Here is a 20288-nt window from a genome sequence, read left to right on the forward strand (position 1 = left end):
TTCTACTGATTTTTTTATATTGCCTAAACAAAAAAAAAAATCATTAAATCAGCACGTAAATCACTGGATTACAGAAGAAAATCACTAAATCAACCCTAAATCACTAAAATCTAGTGATTTTCTTTTCACCAAATGGCAATCCTGCCTTCAAATCACAATATGCTTCAAATGGATCGTGTAATTCAGACTCAAATTGCTTAGGAACAACTCAAATGAATCGTATGAGACAAAAACGAAGGCTTATGATTCCTAGTTCTAAAAAATCTGAATGGTAGAGACGAACCTGCTTCAACAGAACTATTTTAGGCTATTCATCCTACGTGAGAAAAATGGTTAAAGAGGGCAAAAAATTACAACAAAATGATTTTTACACCAAAATGTTCACAAAAAGCTGGCAAATAATATACTAAAGTACACTAAAACCTAAAACCGCGAAATACCCAACCGACATGTTTACTGTGATTGCTAGAAATTAGTAAAGAGCGAGCCCCGGCCCAAAGTAACAAGAAATTCACAGCAAAATCCAATTACAGAAATTTCGAAGAAGACCCTAGAAGTCCCCTGGTCGAAAAAAGTACTTCATTAGAATCATTCTGGTCAAAAACCCTATACAGGAGAATTACGGCCCCTCCTTCTACTTAAAAATAAGCGAAAAATTTTTTTGACATGCAAAGCACAAATACGTCTCCCTTTTTTTATCCCCTTTTTCCCATCAGTGATCGTATCAAACCAGTCGTTGCAGAATGTTGGGAAAGGAATCATCTGGAGGGAAAAAGCCATATCTATTCTCAAAATATGGATCCCTTCTCAAGCAGAAAAAGAGACCGTTCTTTAGCAAAGTAACGTTTTATTGTATTTTGTGCCATCAAACGTCAATTCCTGCAAAAGGGAAATTCTAATATAGCCAAATGATTTTCCATGGTCTGAAACCATAAACAGAAGGCTTTGAGTCCCAGATCTTGACAAAGCACAGTACGTTGGTTTTCTGCAATTTTGTCACATAATCTCAAGTAGGTCCAAAATACCAGGGAGTGCTAATTCCAAAAGAACCAAGATCTTTTATGGTTTAGGAACCCAACTAGAAGACCTTAAACCACCCAACTTGGAAAGAAAAATTCCACTGTTATCTGTTACTATTATTCGGAATTAGAAACCCTAGAAGGGTGAAAATCTTACCATGAATGGATGCAGTTTTAAGACGCATGACTACAGGTGACTGCGCTATATTTATATGAAATGAGCGATCAAAGTAACTTGCAAACAAAGTAACTTGCAATCTTGGTAAATAAATGTAAGTAAAAACCAATATTTTGCCTAAAATGCTATCCTAAATGCTTTTTCCTAAAATGCTATCCTGCCATATGGCGTTTTTGGGCCTTTTCTGGAGTGAAAAGGCTCAGAATAGTAAGAAGAGTACTATTATAAACTTCATGGCTAAAAATTTAACTGGAACATCAACCCCCCCCTCCTCCTGTCTTCTTCTCCTACCTTGGTAAGTGAAACTAAAAATGTGCTTTGGAAAACAACCTAAGGATAAAAAGGCATTTATTTATATTCATTTTACGAGAACAACTTAATTTTGTATGAGCTAATGTTAAAAGATAGCGATAATGCCATACCCCAGAGACACGTGCAAAGTTGCACATATATGATGCAAAAATTTTAAAGATGTAAAAAATAGTTCTAATGACATATTCGTCGGACTCTTTATTTACAGAAATTGCACATAATTTATGGGAACATTTAAAGGGTTTCGAAAGCAAAACCTATATTTAATGCCGTAAAAAAAAAAATCATGTTGAAATTCCTAGTTTCATTGCCCAAGTTCATTTGTAAAGTTAATTAGAGTAATAAAAAAAAAATGAGAGTAATTGATTTTTCTTTTATATAAAGTTTTTCTTGTGGAAGTAAAGAACGAAGTTGAAATTCGAAACGAACAAAAATTATTAGCTGGCAGATTATGCAAGATATACCTAAAAACAAATTGTTCAAATAAACTGACTCGTGATACTTTCTAATATCAATAGAATTTAGGAACCAACACTCTATTCGAAAATAAGCTTGCTTAAGGTTTTTAGAGAATTATAGTTGTATACTAAAAAATATTAATTTCATTGTCGCAGATAGACTATTTAGAGTCGTGATTCCCAACGTGGGGCGCATGCCCCACCGGTGGGGCATGCACCCCAATTTGGTGGGACTTGGGCAGGAGATGCACTCATCAGCTGACTGTGCTTTAGTGCCCTAAGTTTTAAAACAACATTGTTCATACGAATTACGTTACATGCATGTGCACTTAAAAAATAAAAAAAAAAACATTATAGAATTAGAATAACGTTATACACTATATAAAAGGTATTGTATTTTGACAATACTTTTCATCAATATAAAATATGCCTAGGGGGACGACCCGTAAAGGGATACCAAGTTAATCGCATTTTAAGCTTCCTTCAAGTGAACATACATAAAATTTTAAACAAAATTTTATTTAAAAAACAACAAAATTTTGAAAAACAAACTTTAAATACCACGAGAGGTTATGAAGATTTTAGAAATATTTAGTGGGACAAGTTCCAAAATTGGTTGGAAACCATGCATTTTGATACTTATATATTAGTTTTTTTTTGTGCAGGCTAGTCATGGATTTTTCTACTCCTAAGAGAACATCCTGTTTTTAGGAGTTGTTTTTGTGTCAACAATAAAGGACTATTTTTTAGAATCCGATAGATATTAGAAAAAATTACAAATAGGTTTATTTGAGACAGTGTTCTACATGAAACTTGCAAAATCAGCAAAGCAATAGATTTGGTTCTTTTTAATGTTTCAACATAAGACAACTTTTTCATACTTAAAGACCAAACTTAAACCTTAAAGATTTTTTTTGAGGGTGGGGGGGGAGATTTTAATGAATCTTTTGACCTGCTGATGACAAATATCAGCTTTAGAATTTCTTTAAACTTTGGTTTTGCCAAAAAAACATTACATTCAAAAAGCAAGCGATATTTTATTGAAAAATTACTTTTCTTCAAAATATTTTGGAATGACCTTTTATGCCTTATCTTACCTCCTGAATTGCACAAAATTTAGGCACAAAAGACCCTATGACCTTAAGCCCACGTAGTCAATACTTCTTAGCCAGCGCAAATTAGGCCAAATATCAAAACAAAATTTTTTTTAGTTGGAGATTATGCTAAGGAAACATACGCATTAGAAAAACATAATGCATTTAAAAAAGACGATCATTAGTGTTTGGTTATTTGAAGTCCTGACAAGACATCTTAGGCAAACTTGCTCCATAAGGGGTATTCGAGTTTTAACCCAGTGTCCCCCCAGCCCTTCTCACCACTACATTATTGATGGAAGGTGGTTGCTGCACAGGATACCATGGCAAGTGAAGCTATCTTATGGGGATACCTATGAAAACTATCTGGCTTACTTGACGCTGTATTTCAAAATAGAGGTCCACTGAACACGTTCTATACCGCTTTCGATTAAGCAGAAAAAATTTCTCACAGACAAACCAAACAAGCAGAAGTGTATCTTGCTTACTGCGCTGCGACCTGAAGAGAAGAGAATTAATGAACATCATGCGACCGTTGATGATAACTTTCTTATTATTGAGATAGCTATTTTATTACGACTACGACAAAAGTTCTGTTTGACGGTTGTGATTCAGAGAAGTCGGTTCGACTGTTGTATCATTCGAAACTAAACAATGGCAGTCTCCACAAGCTGAAAGCAAGTCCATTGCGAACCATTTTAGTATTCTAAGTTAAGCAAAGCCTCGATGACGCTGCAACTGACATCTGTTCTTGCGTGCTTTCTTTGGTTGTGACACTACATCAAGACTGCACGGCTTCATTTAGCCGATAAGGCTCATGCTTGAAACACGCAACAAACATTTTCCCGAGGCTACTTAAATTTTCAGTCAAAACACAGGGTTAAAATGTTAACTCGTTGAATCTGAAGAGTAGTCACTGCTCAGCCTTCTTAAGGCTGAAAGAAGCGAAACGTTACTTTCCCTAGGACAAATGCTATTCGTCAGCAAACTATTAACGTCAATATCATTTGCCAGCCCTGACACTCTTCCAACCACATCCTCAGCTGCTTGAGACTAATTCTATCAAGCCTTTTTTTCAGAAAACTGAGGGGGATAAAAATCCTTGCAGTTTGGACTTTACCTCTTAGGCTCGGTAGTTTCAAGATGGTGTGCTCGTGCCTGTCATGAGAGATGCGAAATCCGCACCAAAACGGCTGCTTGGTGTCATAAAGACCACGTGCAAATTGGATTGTCAAACATGTTTCCTGTTTTCTTTTTAGTTTCTTTTTCAATAAACTGCACTTTTAGCTCCGTTTTGCGTTGCTTAGAGAGCTTTGGCTACATGAATTTTAAGATGTAACCTTTTCATACTTAAAATGTATGTAATTCGACAAGTAAAATAAGGCATGAAATAACACACAAACATTTTTGAAGAAAGGTAAATTTTTGGGCCCTTTTCGGTGAAAATTTTCTTTTAGGTGCATTTTAGACGAAACTGAATCCTATGGCAATTTTAATGCTGATATTCCTTCTCAGAAAGTTGAAATACACAAGGCCTGGTTTATTAAGAAACCTCCATTCCGATTTATTTTTCACTTTCTACATTTTATTAAGGAAAGATGTTACGTTAACTAAAGAGAATACGCAAACAATTCATATTTTATTAAGGGACGAATCCTTTCCTGTTAAACCAAGTTAATGAACGATAAGATTTAAAACAATATTGATGTTGTTGTTTAAGGCTCTTCAGCCGGGAAGTGTAATGGGGGGACGGGGGCCAGCCATCCTGTACTTTCGCAAACCCCCTTCATGTTTAACTTCCCCAGATTTCTACAGGTACCCATTTAGAGCTGGATAATTACCACTATCTTAAAATGAATCGAAATCAACCTAATAGGTAAAAAAAACCGAAGGTCCATAACTCTATTTGGGAACAACACCAATGTAAGTTTTGAATTTTGCAAAATTTTGAAAAAAATACCCCCTCCCCCATTGGCCTAAATAATTGAATGAAGAAAATACCTTTGAAACAGGAAGCTCTATACAGCAACTGAACAACATGACCAATTGACGTTTTGGATGCATGAGGGAAATGGGGTTCTAATCTTTGGACAACAAAAAGGACTAGAGTCTTTCGCGATAGGGATGAACCTTCGTCAAGAGCCAAAAGCACCAATTTCAAAACCTCTTCTTGCATAGCTGGACCTAAGAACTGACAACCCCGGGCTCTAACTGCAGCCCACAAATTTGTTGATAGTTGTTGTGGATTCTGGTGTTGAAGCAGGAGCTCTGTTACAGTCCTATCTCCGAGTGATCGCACCTTAAAGATATTAAAAAATTAAATTTATTATAAGCACAATTATCATCTTTAAAAAACATCTATCTGGTAGAAAAACACAGGAAGCTTCGGATGATTTGCCCCCAACCACACATAGGACATCCAGCCGAAGGCAGAGAATCAGGAGATGGGTAACTGCGCTACGCGGACTATTGGTCGAGCCCCCAAAAAGTATTTTTGAAGTTCGTTTATAGGTATCATTTTATACTTAAATAAGATATAGATTAAAACGATAATTGAAAATTAAAGAATGGATATAAATTAAAATACGATTTTGAATGTTTTGGTACTGACGGTGCAGTTCTGTGATAATGCTGTAGTATACTCGGATGATTCAGTTGCGGCCCTGTTTCCAAGTGATTACAAATATAAAACGTATTGATAAATGATTTTTATCCAAATTTTTTTATTCTGAATAAAAGAAAGCATTTTAACAGAAAAATAAAATTTTTCTTGCATTGAATTTGCAAAGAAAATTTCCCCAATGTAAATTTCTCCATTCACATCAAGATTTAACTAATATTGAAATTCAGCCAATACCAAAGCGTGTTTTGATTTAGATTAGCCCACTCGCCCCCCCCCCCTAAATACTCCCTGAAAGCTTAACCTTAGTACCCCTAGCTACAGTAGTAGCAATACTTATAGTAATATTAGGATTAATAGCAGTATGCACACAGTACCTATTGTTTTTTTTTCTAATATCTCCCTCAACACGCAGCTGCTTGCCCTCCAATCACTTTTGACTCTTAAAAAGGACGCTAAAACTTTCAATTTCTCATCGAATGAATCGGAAGGGAGATTTCTCATATCCCTTCCGATGTTTCTACGACACAGCCTTCCATACGTAGTGCCTTGGTAAAAAAAAATCAAAAAAATAAATAATAAATTGTGCCCACTACGCTTTTTATTTAGCAGTGCTAACAATGATTTTCTCTGTTATGTGGTAAATAACCTGGATTGACACTTAGGACAGTTTCACTCGCCACCCCCACCCCCTGAGGCTGCATAATAGATCCTGCAAAATAATCCCACCTCTTGAGGGGGCAAGTGTTTTAAGTTATGCCCAGAGGGCATATAAGGTATGTATGTAAGGGGAGGTCGTATAAACTTCAGATGTGGTTCATTTGATTTGAAAGCTCTAGTTACCTTTCTATTTTTCAAAAGCGATCGGAGGGACGTGCCCCTTCAAAATTGGGGAAAAGTTTTGTTGCTTTCTGTAATATTAACCCACAATCTCCCTCTTCAATCCATTGGGTTATTTGTAAGCACCTATCAATGAATTGTACCTGAATCGCCGAAAACTTCCAAGAACTAGCTGCAAATGCAACACCTAAAACGGAAGCAATAGAAAAGAACATCACAGGCTCAATATTACAAGCACTAGAGGCTCTCAAAAACCTACACAATAAAAGTAAAAGTAATGAGGATAATACAAATTATTCAACCAAGGTTGAATAAGTTGACTGATCGATTGAATCTAACAGACTGAGAAGCTGCATTAAAAGAAACCATTCGTCTGATGTTAATCAGATTTCCCTCCGAACTCCATTCATCTCTGCACTTATGTCCAGCTACTCAGTGAGAACCTCGAAGAGGCTACCACCTTTGAGGAAGAATTGTTTCATACGAGCTTAAATAATTGTGCAAACAAGTTTTTCTTTTACATTAAGCCTGCTAGTGACAATATGTGCAATCGCGGGTCTTCTGAAAATCCTCAACTGTAAAGCACAAATAACAGAAGTATTTTCAACGGTTCTCCTGGCACGAAATACACGGCAACTGAACCATTTTTCGGAGAAGTAAAAGTGTCTACCAGAAAAAAAAGCACATATTTTAACCATTTACGGTTAGGGACAAGGTTGCATAATCCCCAACGAATACATAGTGTAAGTTGATATTTTGGAGTCCAGGAAGGATAGTATCAGGAGTCCCAGTGTCATCAAAAGAAATTAATAATCTGGTTCAGAAAATACAAGTATCACTATAGAGAAATATTGTTTTTTATTAGAATATTCAGATCCATTCCACCAGGTACCTCTTACGTGTTTCCTATCAACCGATCCCACACAACTTGGGAAGTTCCAATTTCCCAAGGAACCTTTGCAGCAAGTTCTTAATAGTTTACTGAATATACAAGGGTTCAAGTACGTATGCATGCGTCTCTAATTGTCTGTATGATAGTAGAAAATACCAGCCTAAAAGCTAACAAGCCACTCTTCATAGAGCTACCTTCTACTAAATATCGTAAAGTTAAGGCTACTTTTTCTTTCACTGATATAACTCCCCTTATTTGACTACTTTTAAGTTTTGGTCTTATAAACCCAAAGAAGAATCCACATTGATAAGTAATCCCTCTTAAGTATTGAAATATATTTTCACTGTCACACGAATAAAAGTACTTCGTTCATTAGATAATGGCAGCTACTTTCTCTCCATCAAACGTTGTCAGCCTTGGCAACTGGTCTAACCCAAACAACTTTATTTTTATTTGAATATTTATTATTCTTTTGCAGCAAAATCCAGCACCAAATACAATAGCGAAGCACGTTACGGTAATTGTTCCGTTGGTCACATCCATTACCTTTTGTAGTTTACATCTATTACATCTCAGTTTAGGACAGAACCAGAACTAAATATCCAAATGGAAATTTGCCTCTTATATTCACTTTAATCCCCCAAAAAATTAACTGTCAGATGTTAATAATAATCTTAATTTCTTAGGAAATCGAAATTCAAAAAATTCGAAAGATTCAAATATTTAATAAGGCGGCTATCCCTAAATTCACGGCGCCAGGTTTTTGTTTTAAATATTTGATTTGCAGTTAGTTTTTAAAACAACTCCCTCACAAGGTTTTAAATAGTTTTTGAATCACCTTTTGATGAAGTCAACAGAGGAAAAGTACCCAGGAACATCATTCCAAATCAAAGTGCAAAGTTCAAAGGAGCCGTTCTTCAGGCACTCCGTTCTCGGTGACTCATCCTTAAGATAGTTGGACCGACCTCTGTTGGTCAACCAATATTCAATTAATTTTTTGTTAGCGCAACTGTTTGAGCTTGTGAATTGGGTCACTTGCCTCACACTGAAGGCAGGTGGGGCCCCCTATTAGGCTAAGATGAATAAACGTGATATAATAAATGATATGTATTTAAAAAAATACTATCACAAACCCCAAGGGCCGATTTCAACTTCCGAGGTCAATAAATATAACAGGGCAAACTAAAGGATAAAAAGAAGAAAAACTAAAAGACTACCAAAAGAATCGTAAAAAAAAATTGCTAGAACGAATATCCATTCATTAGTCGTTATTGAGACTGAGATTGGCCATAACATCTTAAAAACATAAAAACAAATAAAAATCAATGAAAAACGGTAAATATAGATGTAAAACAAATTTAACCGGACAATTAAAAAAAAAAGCGAGAAAAAAACCTAGCAATGGATACATAACATGGGCAGCGCAAGTAAGGAGAGGGAAACTAGCGAGACGTTTTGCTTTTTTCTGCAATGTAAGGGACAAATATTTTTTCATATTTTATGAAACAGCTTTGAACGGAAGACAAGCTAGAGACAGTCTTGGAAACTGCCCAAGGAGGGCGGGATCCGGGTGGGGACTGTTTTTTCGGAAAAATGTGTTTTTGGCAAGGGTTTGTCATCGCATTTTCAGAAAAACCAAGACATAACATACCTCTCCCCCATTCAAGCATTTCTAAGCTAGCTTCTTTTAAAATGAGAGAAAATGGAACTTCAACTTCTATAAAAATCGTTCAAAGGCCTCTTTTTTGGCTTTATCTCTGACCCATTCCTGAAGATGGCAGGGTACAAAAATGGAAAAGTAGATTACAGATGAGGGCTGACAAAGGAAATCTAAATCCATTCCCATGGATTTAGAAGGGGTTGATCTGATGTCCAAGTTTACGGTCAGCGACCGTAAGGTCATCGACAGATTTCTATCTGTTATTAAGTTCTTAGCCAGGCTTTTGATAATGACTTAGAAAAAGGAGGGGGCTTAGGAAAGTACCTTGAGATATTTATTCCATTGTGGATAGTAGAAGAATTGGAATAATGATTTAGATATTAAATAAATTGTGATCTATTTAATAAGAAAGAGGTAGCCAAATTTCATTGGGGAAGAACTAGTATTCAGTGACAAGTTTGGTCTCTGAATATCAAATCCTCATACTTGTATAAAAATCATGGACGCCACATCAAACCTTTCATTAAAAAAGAACAGAGAATCATAGGTAACGAGGGAACCTCTCCTATTCACCAGATTCGCAATCTTTTGAAGCGATGCCAAAACTTTTCGGAGTACAAGCATACTGCAAGAATCCATACTCGGTGATGGGTCTGATTTAAGACTTGGAAAGCGGGATGATCGAACAGGCCGGTAGAAAGTTATTGCAGTGAGGAGTGATCCCCAGCTTTCCTGGCCAAGAGATTCTCACTCGATCAAGGTAGGTTTTCCAAAAGAAATCTGTGGAGTAGTGGATTCCAATGAGAGGAGGATGCTTATCGAATCCCTTCATAGCTTCGTTTGTGGAGATGAAGCTGGAGTGTAGGCGTGGCACTTTCGATCGGGAGATCGAGAACTCCTTTGGTTTCAACAGATTGGATTTTACCGCCAGACGGCTTTTCAATTCTCAAAAGATACATCTATAGGGCTAGTTAAACATGGGTTGGAACTTCTTCTATTGGGACGACTAAGTGTGTCGTGATGTCGTACGTGACGTCATACACTTGCAAGGTTGTCTCACATATCATTTATTCAGACACTGAAAAGCGAAAGTCCCAAGATACTACCTTGGGGTACACAGGCATTTATTGGGATATTTGCGGGGGTGAAACCGTCAAGAACAACCCGCATTGAAAGATCCGAAAGAAATATCTTGGTCACTTAAAAAATGTCGACAGAAACTATTTCAGATGAGATTCATCAGCAGACCAAGATTCCATACTCTGTTGAATGCTCCAATAATTTCGAATGACTAAAGCATACGTCGTATCTATTTGCCGGAAGTTTAATCCACTCCTGGCGCTGGGCCACTAGTAAGTCAAGCGTCTAAAGCTTTTGAGAGAATCCGTATTGGCGGTGGCCCAAAACTAAACCAAACCCCGGCTAGTCCTAATGATAAAGCGCACAGTTGGAAGCACTTTTGCAAAGCCATACCCAATGCTGGAGAGTAGGCTAAGAAACCAACATGAACCCAAGCTCGTTAGATTGCCTTCTGATTTAGGTATGGAAATGACATGCAAGTGGATTTTCATGTGTACAGAAAGGTTCTAAAACGAAGGCACAGCCGGAAAAGCTATTATAAAGTTAGGGTCCAGAAAAAATGTCTGCCATTTGATTTCCCATTCCATACAATTTCTAAATACGATTATTACGGTTATTATAATATCCCCACATCTAATATTATCAAAAATTTCCCTAGATTATCTAGATTATCTTTTTCTCTCTCTCTCCCTTTGTATTAGGTATTATGAAGCAGCTGTCGAAAAAAAAAATAAGCACGGAAAAAGAAAAACCTACAAAACCAGTTAAGTTTTTACAGTCTTGGGCTAAATTCTTAGGGTGAGAAGATGCAAGTACCTGAACTATTATCTTCGGAACTGAGTTTTAATCGTTGATCAAATTGACAAAAAAAAGCATAAAAGTGGTATTTGAAGGCAAAAACGTATTTTTAATCTCCGTTTCTTCTTTAAATTGTTTCGCATAAAATTAATTTTTCATTTTTCTGTTTCTGATTTTACTCACTTATTTACTTTCTTACAAGAATATTGTAGATAGAAATTGAATTGAGGAGAAAGTCTGAAAAGCAGAAAAACTTACAGCTCGATATGCTCTAGATTTTCCTTCCAATTCAGCAATCTGACAGGTTACGAGAGTTACGAGCTTCCTTTGCATTGGCCGTGATAAAGTCGGGGCAGATACACTCACGCCACTTAAAGGTCTAAGAAAACTTGCTAACTTTTCGATCATCCGTCGACATTGAGTATAGCTAGACACTTCGCTGGGGCTGAGCAATTCAAATACACCCGATCGGCTATCTTCAGAATCGGTTTCAGACTGATTCAAAGTCACACCAATGAGACGCAGCAAGGCTGTATTTGCAGGCAAAAATTCAGCTTCAACACTTAGCAGTGTCTAAAATATAAATATATTTTATATTTCATATATAGTTTTTCTTTATATTTCGAATATAGTTTCTGATGAAAGATATTAATGGTCATAATCTAATGGTACCAAACTTGCCAAAGCTACTTTTTCAGATATCAGTATTTTTTTAGTAGTCAAAAGAATGATAGACGTTTCGTATTAGGGGAACAAAATTTTCCGAGGGGAAATAAGTCAGTGGCAATATCTAAATATTTCATTATTTTGAGGAATTCTAAACTGGTTATAGTGAATCGTGTTTGTCTTATCGTTCTTGGGAACATGAGCTATCGTGAACAATGGAAAAGAAGGAGCTCTTAAAGACCAGAAAAAAATTTGTACTTTACTGAAAAGAGTCTTTACTTCGAGTTATGTTTTTATTTCTCATAACATCAAAAACAAAAAGGACTCGTTCTTGGGAACATGAGCTATCGCGAACAATGGAAAAAGAAGGAGCTCTTAAAGACCAGAAAAAAATTTGTACTTTACTGAAAAGAGTCTTTTCTTCGAGTTATGTTTTTATTTCTCATAACATCAAAAAAAAAAGAAAAAAAAAACAATACCATCATAACCAAGATTGCTGAAAAGAATAAATGAATGTGGTTTGAAAGTTTATTATATTTGTTCCTGAGAATCTTAATAATTTTGGACTTAGTGATGTTATAAAAGAGAAAAAAGTCTATGACGTATTTTATTTTCAGTAAATTGCAAATTATGTTCTGGTCTGTAGAAGGCAAAGGGGGTGTTAGCCCTATTCATCTTTGTGTTTGTTTTTTCTGATTTTATGTTTGCCTTGGTTATTAATTGTGCTTTCTGTTTGTTTTAGGTTTCATTAATTTTTTTTTATAGCAATTTATGGTAATTTTATGCTTGAAAAATTGTTTGATTTTATTTCTGCTTATATTGACTTTAACGTAAATTAAACTTCTTTTGTGGAAGAGGTTTTTTAAATAGATTTCTATTCATTTTTAATTGACATGGTCTTTTTCGTTGAATAAGAAAAGGCATTTTAAATCTGTTCGGTTTTTCTCTACAAGAATCAGGACTTTGACTTATCATTTAAATGTCGAAAAAATCTTGCAATAATTTCTAATAATACTAGTTATACTATATATTGGAAGAATAGTAGCCCATATATAGGAAGAATATTCCAATATATTGGCTTAAAAACCGCATAATCATTGGGGCTCTTAGGGGCTGACAGAATTCTAATGCCCATCATGTTACAACCTTGAATATAGACAAATATTAATCGACTATCCCATTCCACAAGTGCTGAAAGTTTCAAATTAATGCAAGCTTTATTTAGATATCACAGATACCACTTTATAAAATCTTGGATGCACATTGTGCATTTTGATTTAGTTCGATTTCCCACACAATATACCACTACAATTTTAACTTAATACCATTAGCTATTCCTGAGATATCCCAGATATGCCATCGGGACGAAATTGAATGCACATAATGTCTTTTGATTTAGCTTAATATCTCCTAAACATAAACACTGAAGTTCCAACGTAATACCTTGAGTTTTTTTACGGGGTATCCCAAAGACGCCCTTTTGACAATCCGGATACACATAGTTTATTTTGATTTAGTTTTATACCCCCCCCTCTCCAAAAATTCCTGAGAGTTTCAAATTAATACCCTAACCCGTTCATGATATATTGCATCTGTCCCATTTTGACAACCTGTATGCATTTAAACTTTTTTGGATTATTTCAATAATAGCAAAAGTAGTAGTAGTAAGCGGTGGTGGTATTAGCATTAGCGGTGGTAGCAGAACCAGTTGCATTACAAGTAGCCACAGTAGTATGTAGCCGCAGTTCTAAGTAGTCTAAGGAGCAGTCACAAGTGTTCACAACAATTACTCGCAAGTAGTCGCAGTCGTAAGTAGCTGCGGTCACATGTAATAGCTGCAGTCGAAATCACACGTTGTCGCAATCACAGTTAAAAGAACTCAGAGCCACTGTGGCAAGTACTCACAGTCACACTCACAAGTAGTTGCAGTCGCAATCGTAGGTGGCTGCAGACGAAAGTAGTATTTACAGTCAAATTCGCACGTAGTCGCGATGACATATCACAAGTAATTGGAGTCAAAGTCGGAAATAATCATAATCACAAGCAGTCACAGACGTACATAGTCACAATAGTAGCAGTAGTAGTAGCGAAAGTATTAAATGTAGCAGTAGAGGCAGCAGTAGTAGTTGCAATATCCCTAAAAGATTCAATTTAATACCCTTAGTCGTTCCTGAGATGTTGTTGAAGCGCCCTTTTAACAACCTTTCATGCATATAGTACGTTTTGATTTTTTTTTTTTTTTAAAAAACACCCCCAGAAAGTTTAACCTTAATGTCCTTAACCATTCCAGATATATCGCAGATAAGCCCTTTTAACATTCATATTTATTTACCCCCCCCCCCAATGCATGACCTGAAATTTTTAATGTAATACCTTAATCCGTTCTTAAGATATCGCAAAAACGCCCTTGAGACAAACTTGGATGGACATAGTGTCATTTGATTTATTTCAACATGCCCAAAAATTCGCTCTAAAGTTCCAAAGTAATAGCCTCTTTCTGGGATATCGCACATACGCACTTTTGATGCAAATAGCTGGATACAAATAGCACCATTTGATTTACTTTTACATCCCCCTCAACTTTCCCTATAAAATAAAACTAAATATCATATTCTGTTTCTGAAACATTGTATCTATGCCATTCTGACAGCATTGATGCACGTTATCCTTTTTTATTTAGTTCAATAGTAGCAAAAGCAGTAGTAGAGTGATTAGTAATAGAACTAACCCATAAAGCTTCACCTTAATATCCTCAGTTGTTAATGAGATAATGCTGATAAGTCCTTTTGACAACCAGCATGCGCATAGTGCCTTTGGTTTAGTTTTATAGAAACATAAACTTCTATAAAATAAAGTTTAGAAGTTTATAAGAAACATACCCTATTTCAGTCCTAAAATATCCCCTTTATGCTATTTTGAGAAATGGATGCACTGAAACTATTGTGAATTGGTTCAATAGTAGCAGTAGTAGTAGTAGAAATAGAAGCAAAAGTGGTAGTAATATATGGAGCCCTGAAAGTTTTAACTTAATAACCCATGGCGCTTCTAGGATACTGCTGATAGACCTCTTTGATAACCCGCATGTACATACTGTATTTTGATTTAATCCAATATCCCCTATAAAGCCCTGAAAGGTTCAACTTAACACCCTATGCTGTGCCTGAGATAGTGATAATACACTCTTTTGACAAGTTACATAAAAACAGTGTTTTGATTTAGATGGACACTGCCCTCACCATTCTCTGAAAGCTTCTCCTTAATATCCTTAGCATTAGCAAAAGTATAAGTCGTAGCAACAGCTGCTGTCGTAGGAGAAGTGGGAGTATCAGCAGTGAAAACAGTGACAATATTAGTGGTAGTAACAGTAGTAGTATTCTCATAGTGCCTTTTTGATTAGTCCAGCACCCCCTCAACATGCCCTGATAGTTTCAACCCAATGCTCTAAGCCGTTTCTGATATATTACTGATACGTTCTCTTGATAACAAGCAAAAGCATAGTTTGTTTTTATTATTTTATCATTCCCTTCAACAATCCCTGAAGTTTCACCTTAATACTATTAGCCTTAGTCATAGTAGTAGAGTAATAGTAGCAGTGGCAGTAGTAGCACAACTACTAGCAGTAGTAGTAGTAGCAGTATGCACATAGTGTCTGTTTATTAGTTAAAAATCCCCTCAACATGCCCTGATAGTTTCAACTCAACGCTCTAAGCCGTTTCTAATACATTAATGATGCGCCCTTTTGATTCCCTGTGTTTTGATTTAGTTCAACGCCCCCCTCAACAATCCCTGAAAGTTTCACCTTAGCAACATTAGTCTTGCTAAAACATCGCTTTTGGCGCCATTTATGGGGTTGAAAGCCTACGAAACGAAAAAAAATGGCGTGGTAATCTCCATGGTCGAAAATCAGTAACTGAAGGTTTATAACTCCTACGCTTGTATACACCCCCCCCCCTCCCAGCGCTCTTATTAATCTAAACTAAAAAAAAAGTTCAGAAAAACAGCCCAATAAAAAAAAATCTTGATTTTCAATATGACAACTGTTATTTTTGTCAATCTGAACTGTAAATAATGAAGAGACAAGTTTTTGGAAATTTCAGAAAAGAACTTTAAACGTTGATGTGGCTCTTTTCATTTTATTTATTTGTTCAGCACTAGCAAGGGACAGAAACATCGCAACAAGCTTTGTGAGAGCTCATTTCAAAGCTAATACTTACATCTATAGACCTGTGCTCATTATAAACTTTTTTTGACAGCAACGTCATAATTTGGCACACAAAAAGGACTGTTTGTGTCGTGTAACAATGAAATCCTTATGACAAAGTCCTTAGTAAAATACTTCAATCCTTCAAACTCCGGTCCCCTTTGTACCATAAGTAAAGAAAACTACCTAGTAAAAAAAAAAAAAAAAAATTCACTCAAATTCAAAGTTTATTCAGGAATAATGATAGATAACATTAATGTTTAACCTAATAGCAAAAGGTAAAGTAATAAAACGCATTGGTGCCTATTGTATTTTACTTTTATTTGCTTCGCTATCCAGATTTTGGGACATCATAGAAGCGTTGAGACGTGCAACCTCATGAGGTTTTACTTCCCCCTTCCCGTCAAGGCCGGCTTAAATTAATGACATGAGATCCTCTTCCAAAACTGAAAGCTTCTGCTCGGTTTGCCCAACAATTACCAAGATATTATAGACACGCGATTTTGATAACCTGAATATACAAAGTTTAAGCCAAGTTGAGAAAACAAACTTTGTTGGCTCAGTTTCAGTTGTGACATATCAATATAACCAAGCTGTAAAATGCTCCGACTCTATTGAGGTTTATAAAGCCCTCACTACACGTCCTGAAAGTCTGAAACCTTTCAAAAATGAATCTAATTCCCTTGATTCTGATCCGAATGTGTGGACCATTCCCAATTTTTTGTGACAATGTATCTAAAGACGAACATAAATTAATTATGAGCGAAACAAAAAGTAAAAATACAAACCTGATCAAAAGGACATTGTTTTCTGTGTAGCTTAGTAAGGCATTGTCTGCACAGAGTATGGCCACAGGCTAAACTTATTGGGAAACGCAGGATTCCATCAAAACTATGGCGGCAAATAGGGCATGACAAAAAGTCAGTCCACTGCGGGGCTTGTATTGGCATTTTGAAACAGTCACCAAGCGTTCACGATCACTAGTTAATACTCGCTGAAGAAACTTAAAATTCACTAAGTTCACAATCATTAAAGGCATGTACTAATTTGTCCACAGGGATGGGGGAGGCTTGTAAAATGCGTCTTATAAAGCCAGTTGGCCTCCCTCCCACCCCAAATTATGTGACCACCATCCCAGATCTGCAAAAAAAGAAAAACAATCATAAATCGTTATAACTATGAAAAAAGCGCATAGTATATGATTATCGACATCAATGATAACAAGCTGAGATAATATTAAACAAATACAATTTGTTATCATCTGTTATGACTTTTAAACTGCAAAAAAAAAAAATAAGGACGGAGTTCAGCTGTATTTAAAGGAGGATAATTAGATTCATACATCCAACATTTGACAGGAAAGGAAGTGTTCGAGAATAATTTTTAAGAACGGAACGTACCATGAGTACGTAGAAAGTTTCAAGGAAGAATTATCTTGAACGATCGTATTCAGTAAGTTGAACGGAACACTATTCAGTGTTGTAGTTATATAGTTTTTTCTATATAAACTGTCTCTTACAGTTATACCGTACCCTGGGTGGAATAAGTGAGGAGTGTTCTTTCGCTAAGGTTTGTTTAAAGAGCCCCCTGAAGGAACCAGAGGACAGTACACCGAAAGTGTTTTTTTTTTTCTATTATGCCTCCCTCCCCTCTCTCCTCAGGGCATAAGATGTATGTGCAGTAACAACGACATAGCCTAAAGATAATTTTTTCACGACATCATGATATAAATTCTACGAAGAAGTCGCCCTAGTAAATCAATCAAGCACATTTATTAATATTGGACATTATGTTGATTGAGTAAGAAAAACTGGACATCAATAAAACCCCAGGGATTTAGAGAGAAAGGAGAGATATTAAACACCGTTCAAGTACAGGAAAACTTAAAATTAAAAAATATCTCTCAAGTTAAAAATCTCTGATTCATCCCTCGGCTTCGATAGTACGCAAATATTCTCACCCCCAAAAAAACAAAAGTTATTTAAAATTTTATAATTCTATACACGAAAGAAATTAGCATTCTAAACCTATTGTCTGAAATGGTGTTTTTTCCCTGATTCTAAATCTGCGAGTTGAAAAATTGAATACAAGAATATGATGCATAGCTGAATAAAGTGATTTCAAATTTGTGCGTCTTTTAGATTACTTTGATTGAATTTATTGTTTTTTCTAGACTTTCCACCATCATAACTCTAGTCCGTCCCTGTAAGACAGGCTACTTTTCTTTTGACCACAACAATTTACAATAACTATATACTTTTAATAAAGGTTGTCTGGCAATGTTGCACATGAATAACAAAGCTTAATGGGAAAAATAGCTGAGGCTTTGGGTATTCACGAACGGGCTCGACCTTTCACCTTGGCAAAGGTGCCCTTAAATAAACCCTTTAATAGACCCAAGGGCAGGCCCGACTTCCAAACACTGGGAAGTAGTTTTTTGTTAAACAGGAGGATGAGTTCTGCCAAATTTAAACTATATTAAGAAATTTCTTTGAAGGACTTTTAACGAAATGCACCGTTTCTTTGAGTATTGTTAGATTCCACTCCCCCTCTAGCGAAAAATGCATTTAACACCTCCGAGCTACCTTTAAGCTTTAGAGTATACTAGTCAATGACAATGCATACGACCTTGGTAAATTATGGATGATATTAAACACAAGTTGGTTATAAGGAAATTTAGAGATGGACTATACATTAAAACTAAAGAGGGCAAAGGTGCCCTTACTTCAACTAGACCTTCTACCCTTGCACGCTTGTTATCCTGACAACGATGGTGAATGTCATGCAGTATAAAGCTAATTTCAAAATGGAACACACTAGCATTGCCATTGCTGGAGAACTAGGCACAGCAAAATAGTACCAAAATGACCAGTGCAAGAAAATGTACCAGTGGGTCTCAAATTTGAATAGTCTCATGAAACATGTATATATTTGCAGTGAATAAACATAATTTCTCTCTGGTAGCTCTTTAATTTTTAAACAAGGAATCCTAGGGACTCCCAACGCCACAAACGCGTAAAGAAGCTCAACCGATGCAATGGCTAACAAACGGCCTGACCAACACAGGCTGTCTATAAAAGGTTGGAGATGTTCCATTGTTGTGAGATGATTGGGGTCTCTGCTCTGTCATAAGCTCCTTCCTCCGTCCCTATTATTGAAAGACACCCCCTTTATGTAGCCTAAAAGTGGTATTAGGGTAGAACATTCACAAGTTTGCTTCGTCAGAACTTTAGCTGCCAACGGAACTGCAGGGTGACCTTGAAAAGCGGCGCCCCTCAAGGAAAATACGGCCTGGTAAACAACAACACATTGAACGGAATCTTTATTAATGGATAGTTCTGCTGGGTTTCGTTTGTTTTTATAGAGCTTTTCTCGGTTGAGCAACCTCTTCTTGATAAAGTCAGACAGATTGCCAGAAGGACGAGAGATTGCTAAAGATCATCCTTTTCAACCATTTAGGGTCAAAAAAAAAAAGCAGGTCGTATCCAAATGGGATGGAAAGAGATCTTAAGAAAGAAACTAAAAGACGATGGAACTTCTTGGGAGGGGTAAAGAGGCTTTTAATAGATTGGGATTCAGAAAGAGCGTGCCCAGCGGAGTTAGCTTCAGGCGGATTGTTGCTGCATTGAGTTTTTAGTAGTATTAGCACTATAGGTTGAATTTTGAACCCTCATGAACGAGCACGATCTTTCGTCCACGTAATATTAGCACTTTCACCCAAAACTTTGGACTAGATTATCAACCGCCAAATTAGCCTATACAGTAATCCATATCTATTACAATGATTCCGAGACCGTTCTGTATATACACTTAAGTTTCTAGACTGTTTAGTTTTGGGAAAAAACCGATATTTCAGACTTTTTGTACAAAATGGTGGATAGAAAAAATACACAGGAGGGGGGCTGGTCGCCTTCCAATAACTTTCATCTTTTAAAGAGAGAACCTGAATTTTGAATTTTCCATCTCAATTATGTCATTTTGTTCTCAGGATATTACTGATTCCCCACATTGGTCGTTTACCGTTAGCCTCAGTAATAGTAGCAGTAATAGTAATAGTATTGGTATTAGCACATACTACGTTTTGGTTCGTTCAACATCCCCTAATCATGACTTGAAGGTTTCAACTTACTAACCTAAGCTGTTCCTGAGATATTTCAAGCACGTCATTTTGACAGCCTGGATGGACATTATGCTTTCGATTTGGTTTATAATTCCCCTCAGCCATGGGCGCCCATATGGGGGGGGGCAGGGGGGGGCTCTTGCCCCCCTGGCTGAATGATGCTGCCTTATTTTTATATTTTTGTTCTGAGATTTTTATTATATAGCATTAAAAGTAGCAATTCGACGAAGTTTGCCTCCCCCCTGGAATTCAGCTTATGGGCGCCCATGCCCTCAGCATCCCCCGAAAATTGCAATTCAATACCCATAGTCGTTCCTAATATATTACACATATATCGTTTTGACAAGCTT

At 36.3% G+C, this 20288-nt stretch overlaps 1 protein-coding gene across 3 annotated transcripts in view; it reads right to left on the reverse strand.

The window, feature by feature from the left end:
- roq (RING finger and CCCH-type zinc finger domain-containing protein roquin) overlaps positions 1-20288 on the reverse strand; it is a 75373-nt gene that overhangs the window by 42903 nt on the left and 12182 nt on the right. For all 3 annotated transcript variants that reach the window (XM_089088039.1, XM_089088026.1, XM_089088032.1), the window contains exons 2-4: positions 16607-16958; positions 11210-11524; positions 5063-5360 (exon numbers count right to left, since the gene is read on the reverse strand). In XM_089088039.1, coding sequence (XP_088944165.1) covers positions 5063-5360; positions 11210-11524; positions 16607-16768 — 775 coding nt within the window. In that variant the 5' untranslated portion in view covers positions 16769-16958. The remainder of the gene's footprint in view (positions 1-5062; positions 5361-11209; positions 11525-16606; positions 16959-20288) is intronic.

Source organism: Artemia sp. Qi Xiang Cuo, chromosome 1 (genome assembly GCF_049724085.1).
Source record: "Artemia sp. Qi Xiang Cuo chromosome 1, ASM4972408v1, whole genome shotgun sequence".
Taxonomy (NCBI): Eukaryota; Metazoa; Arthropoda; class Branchiopoda; order Anostraca; family Artemiidae; genus Artemia; species Artemia sp. Qi Xiang Cuo.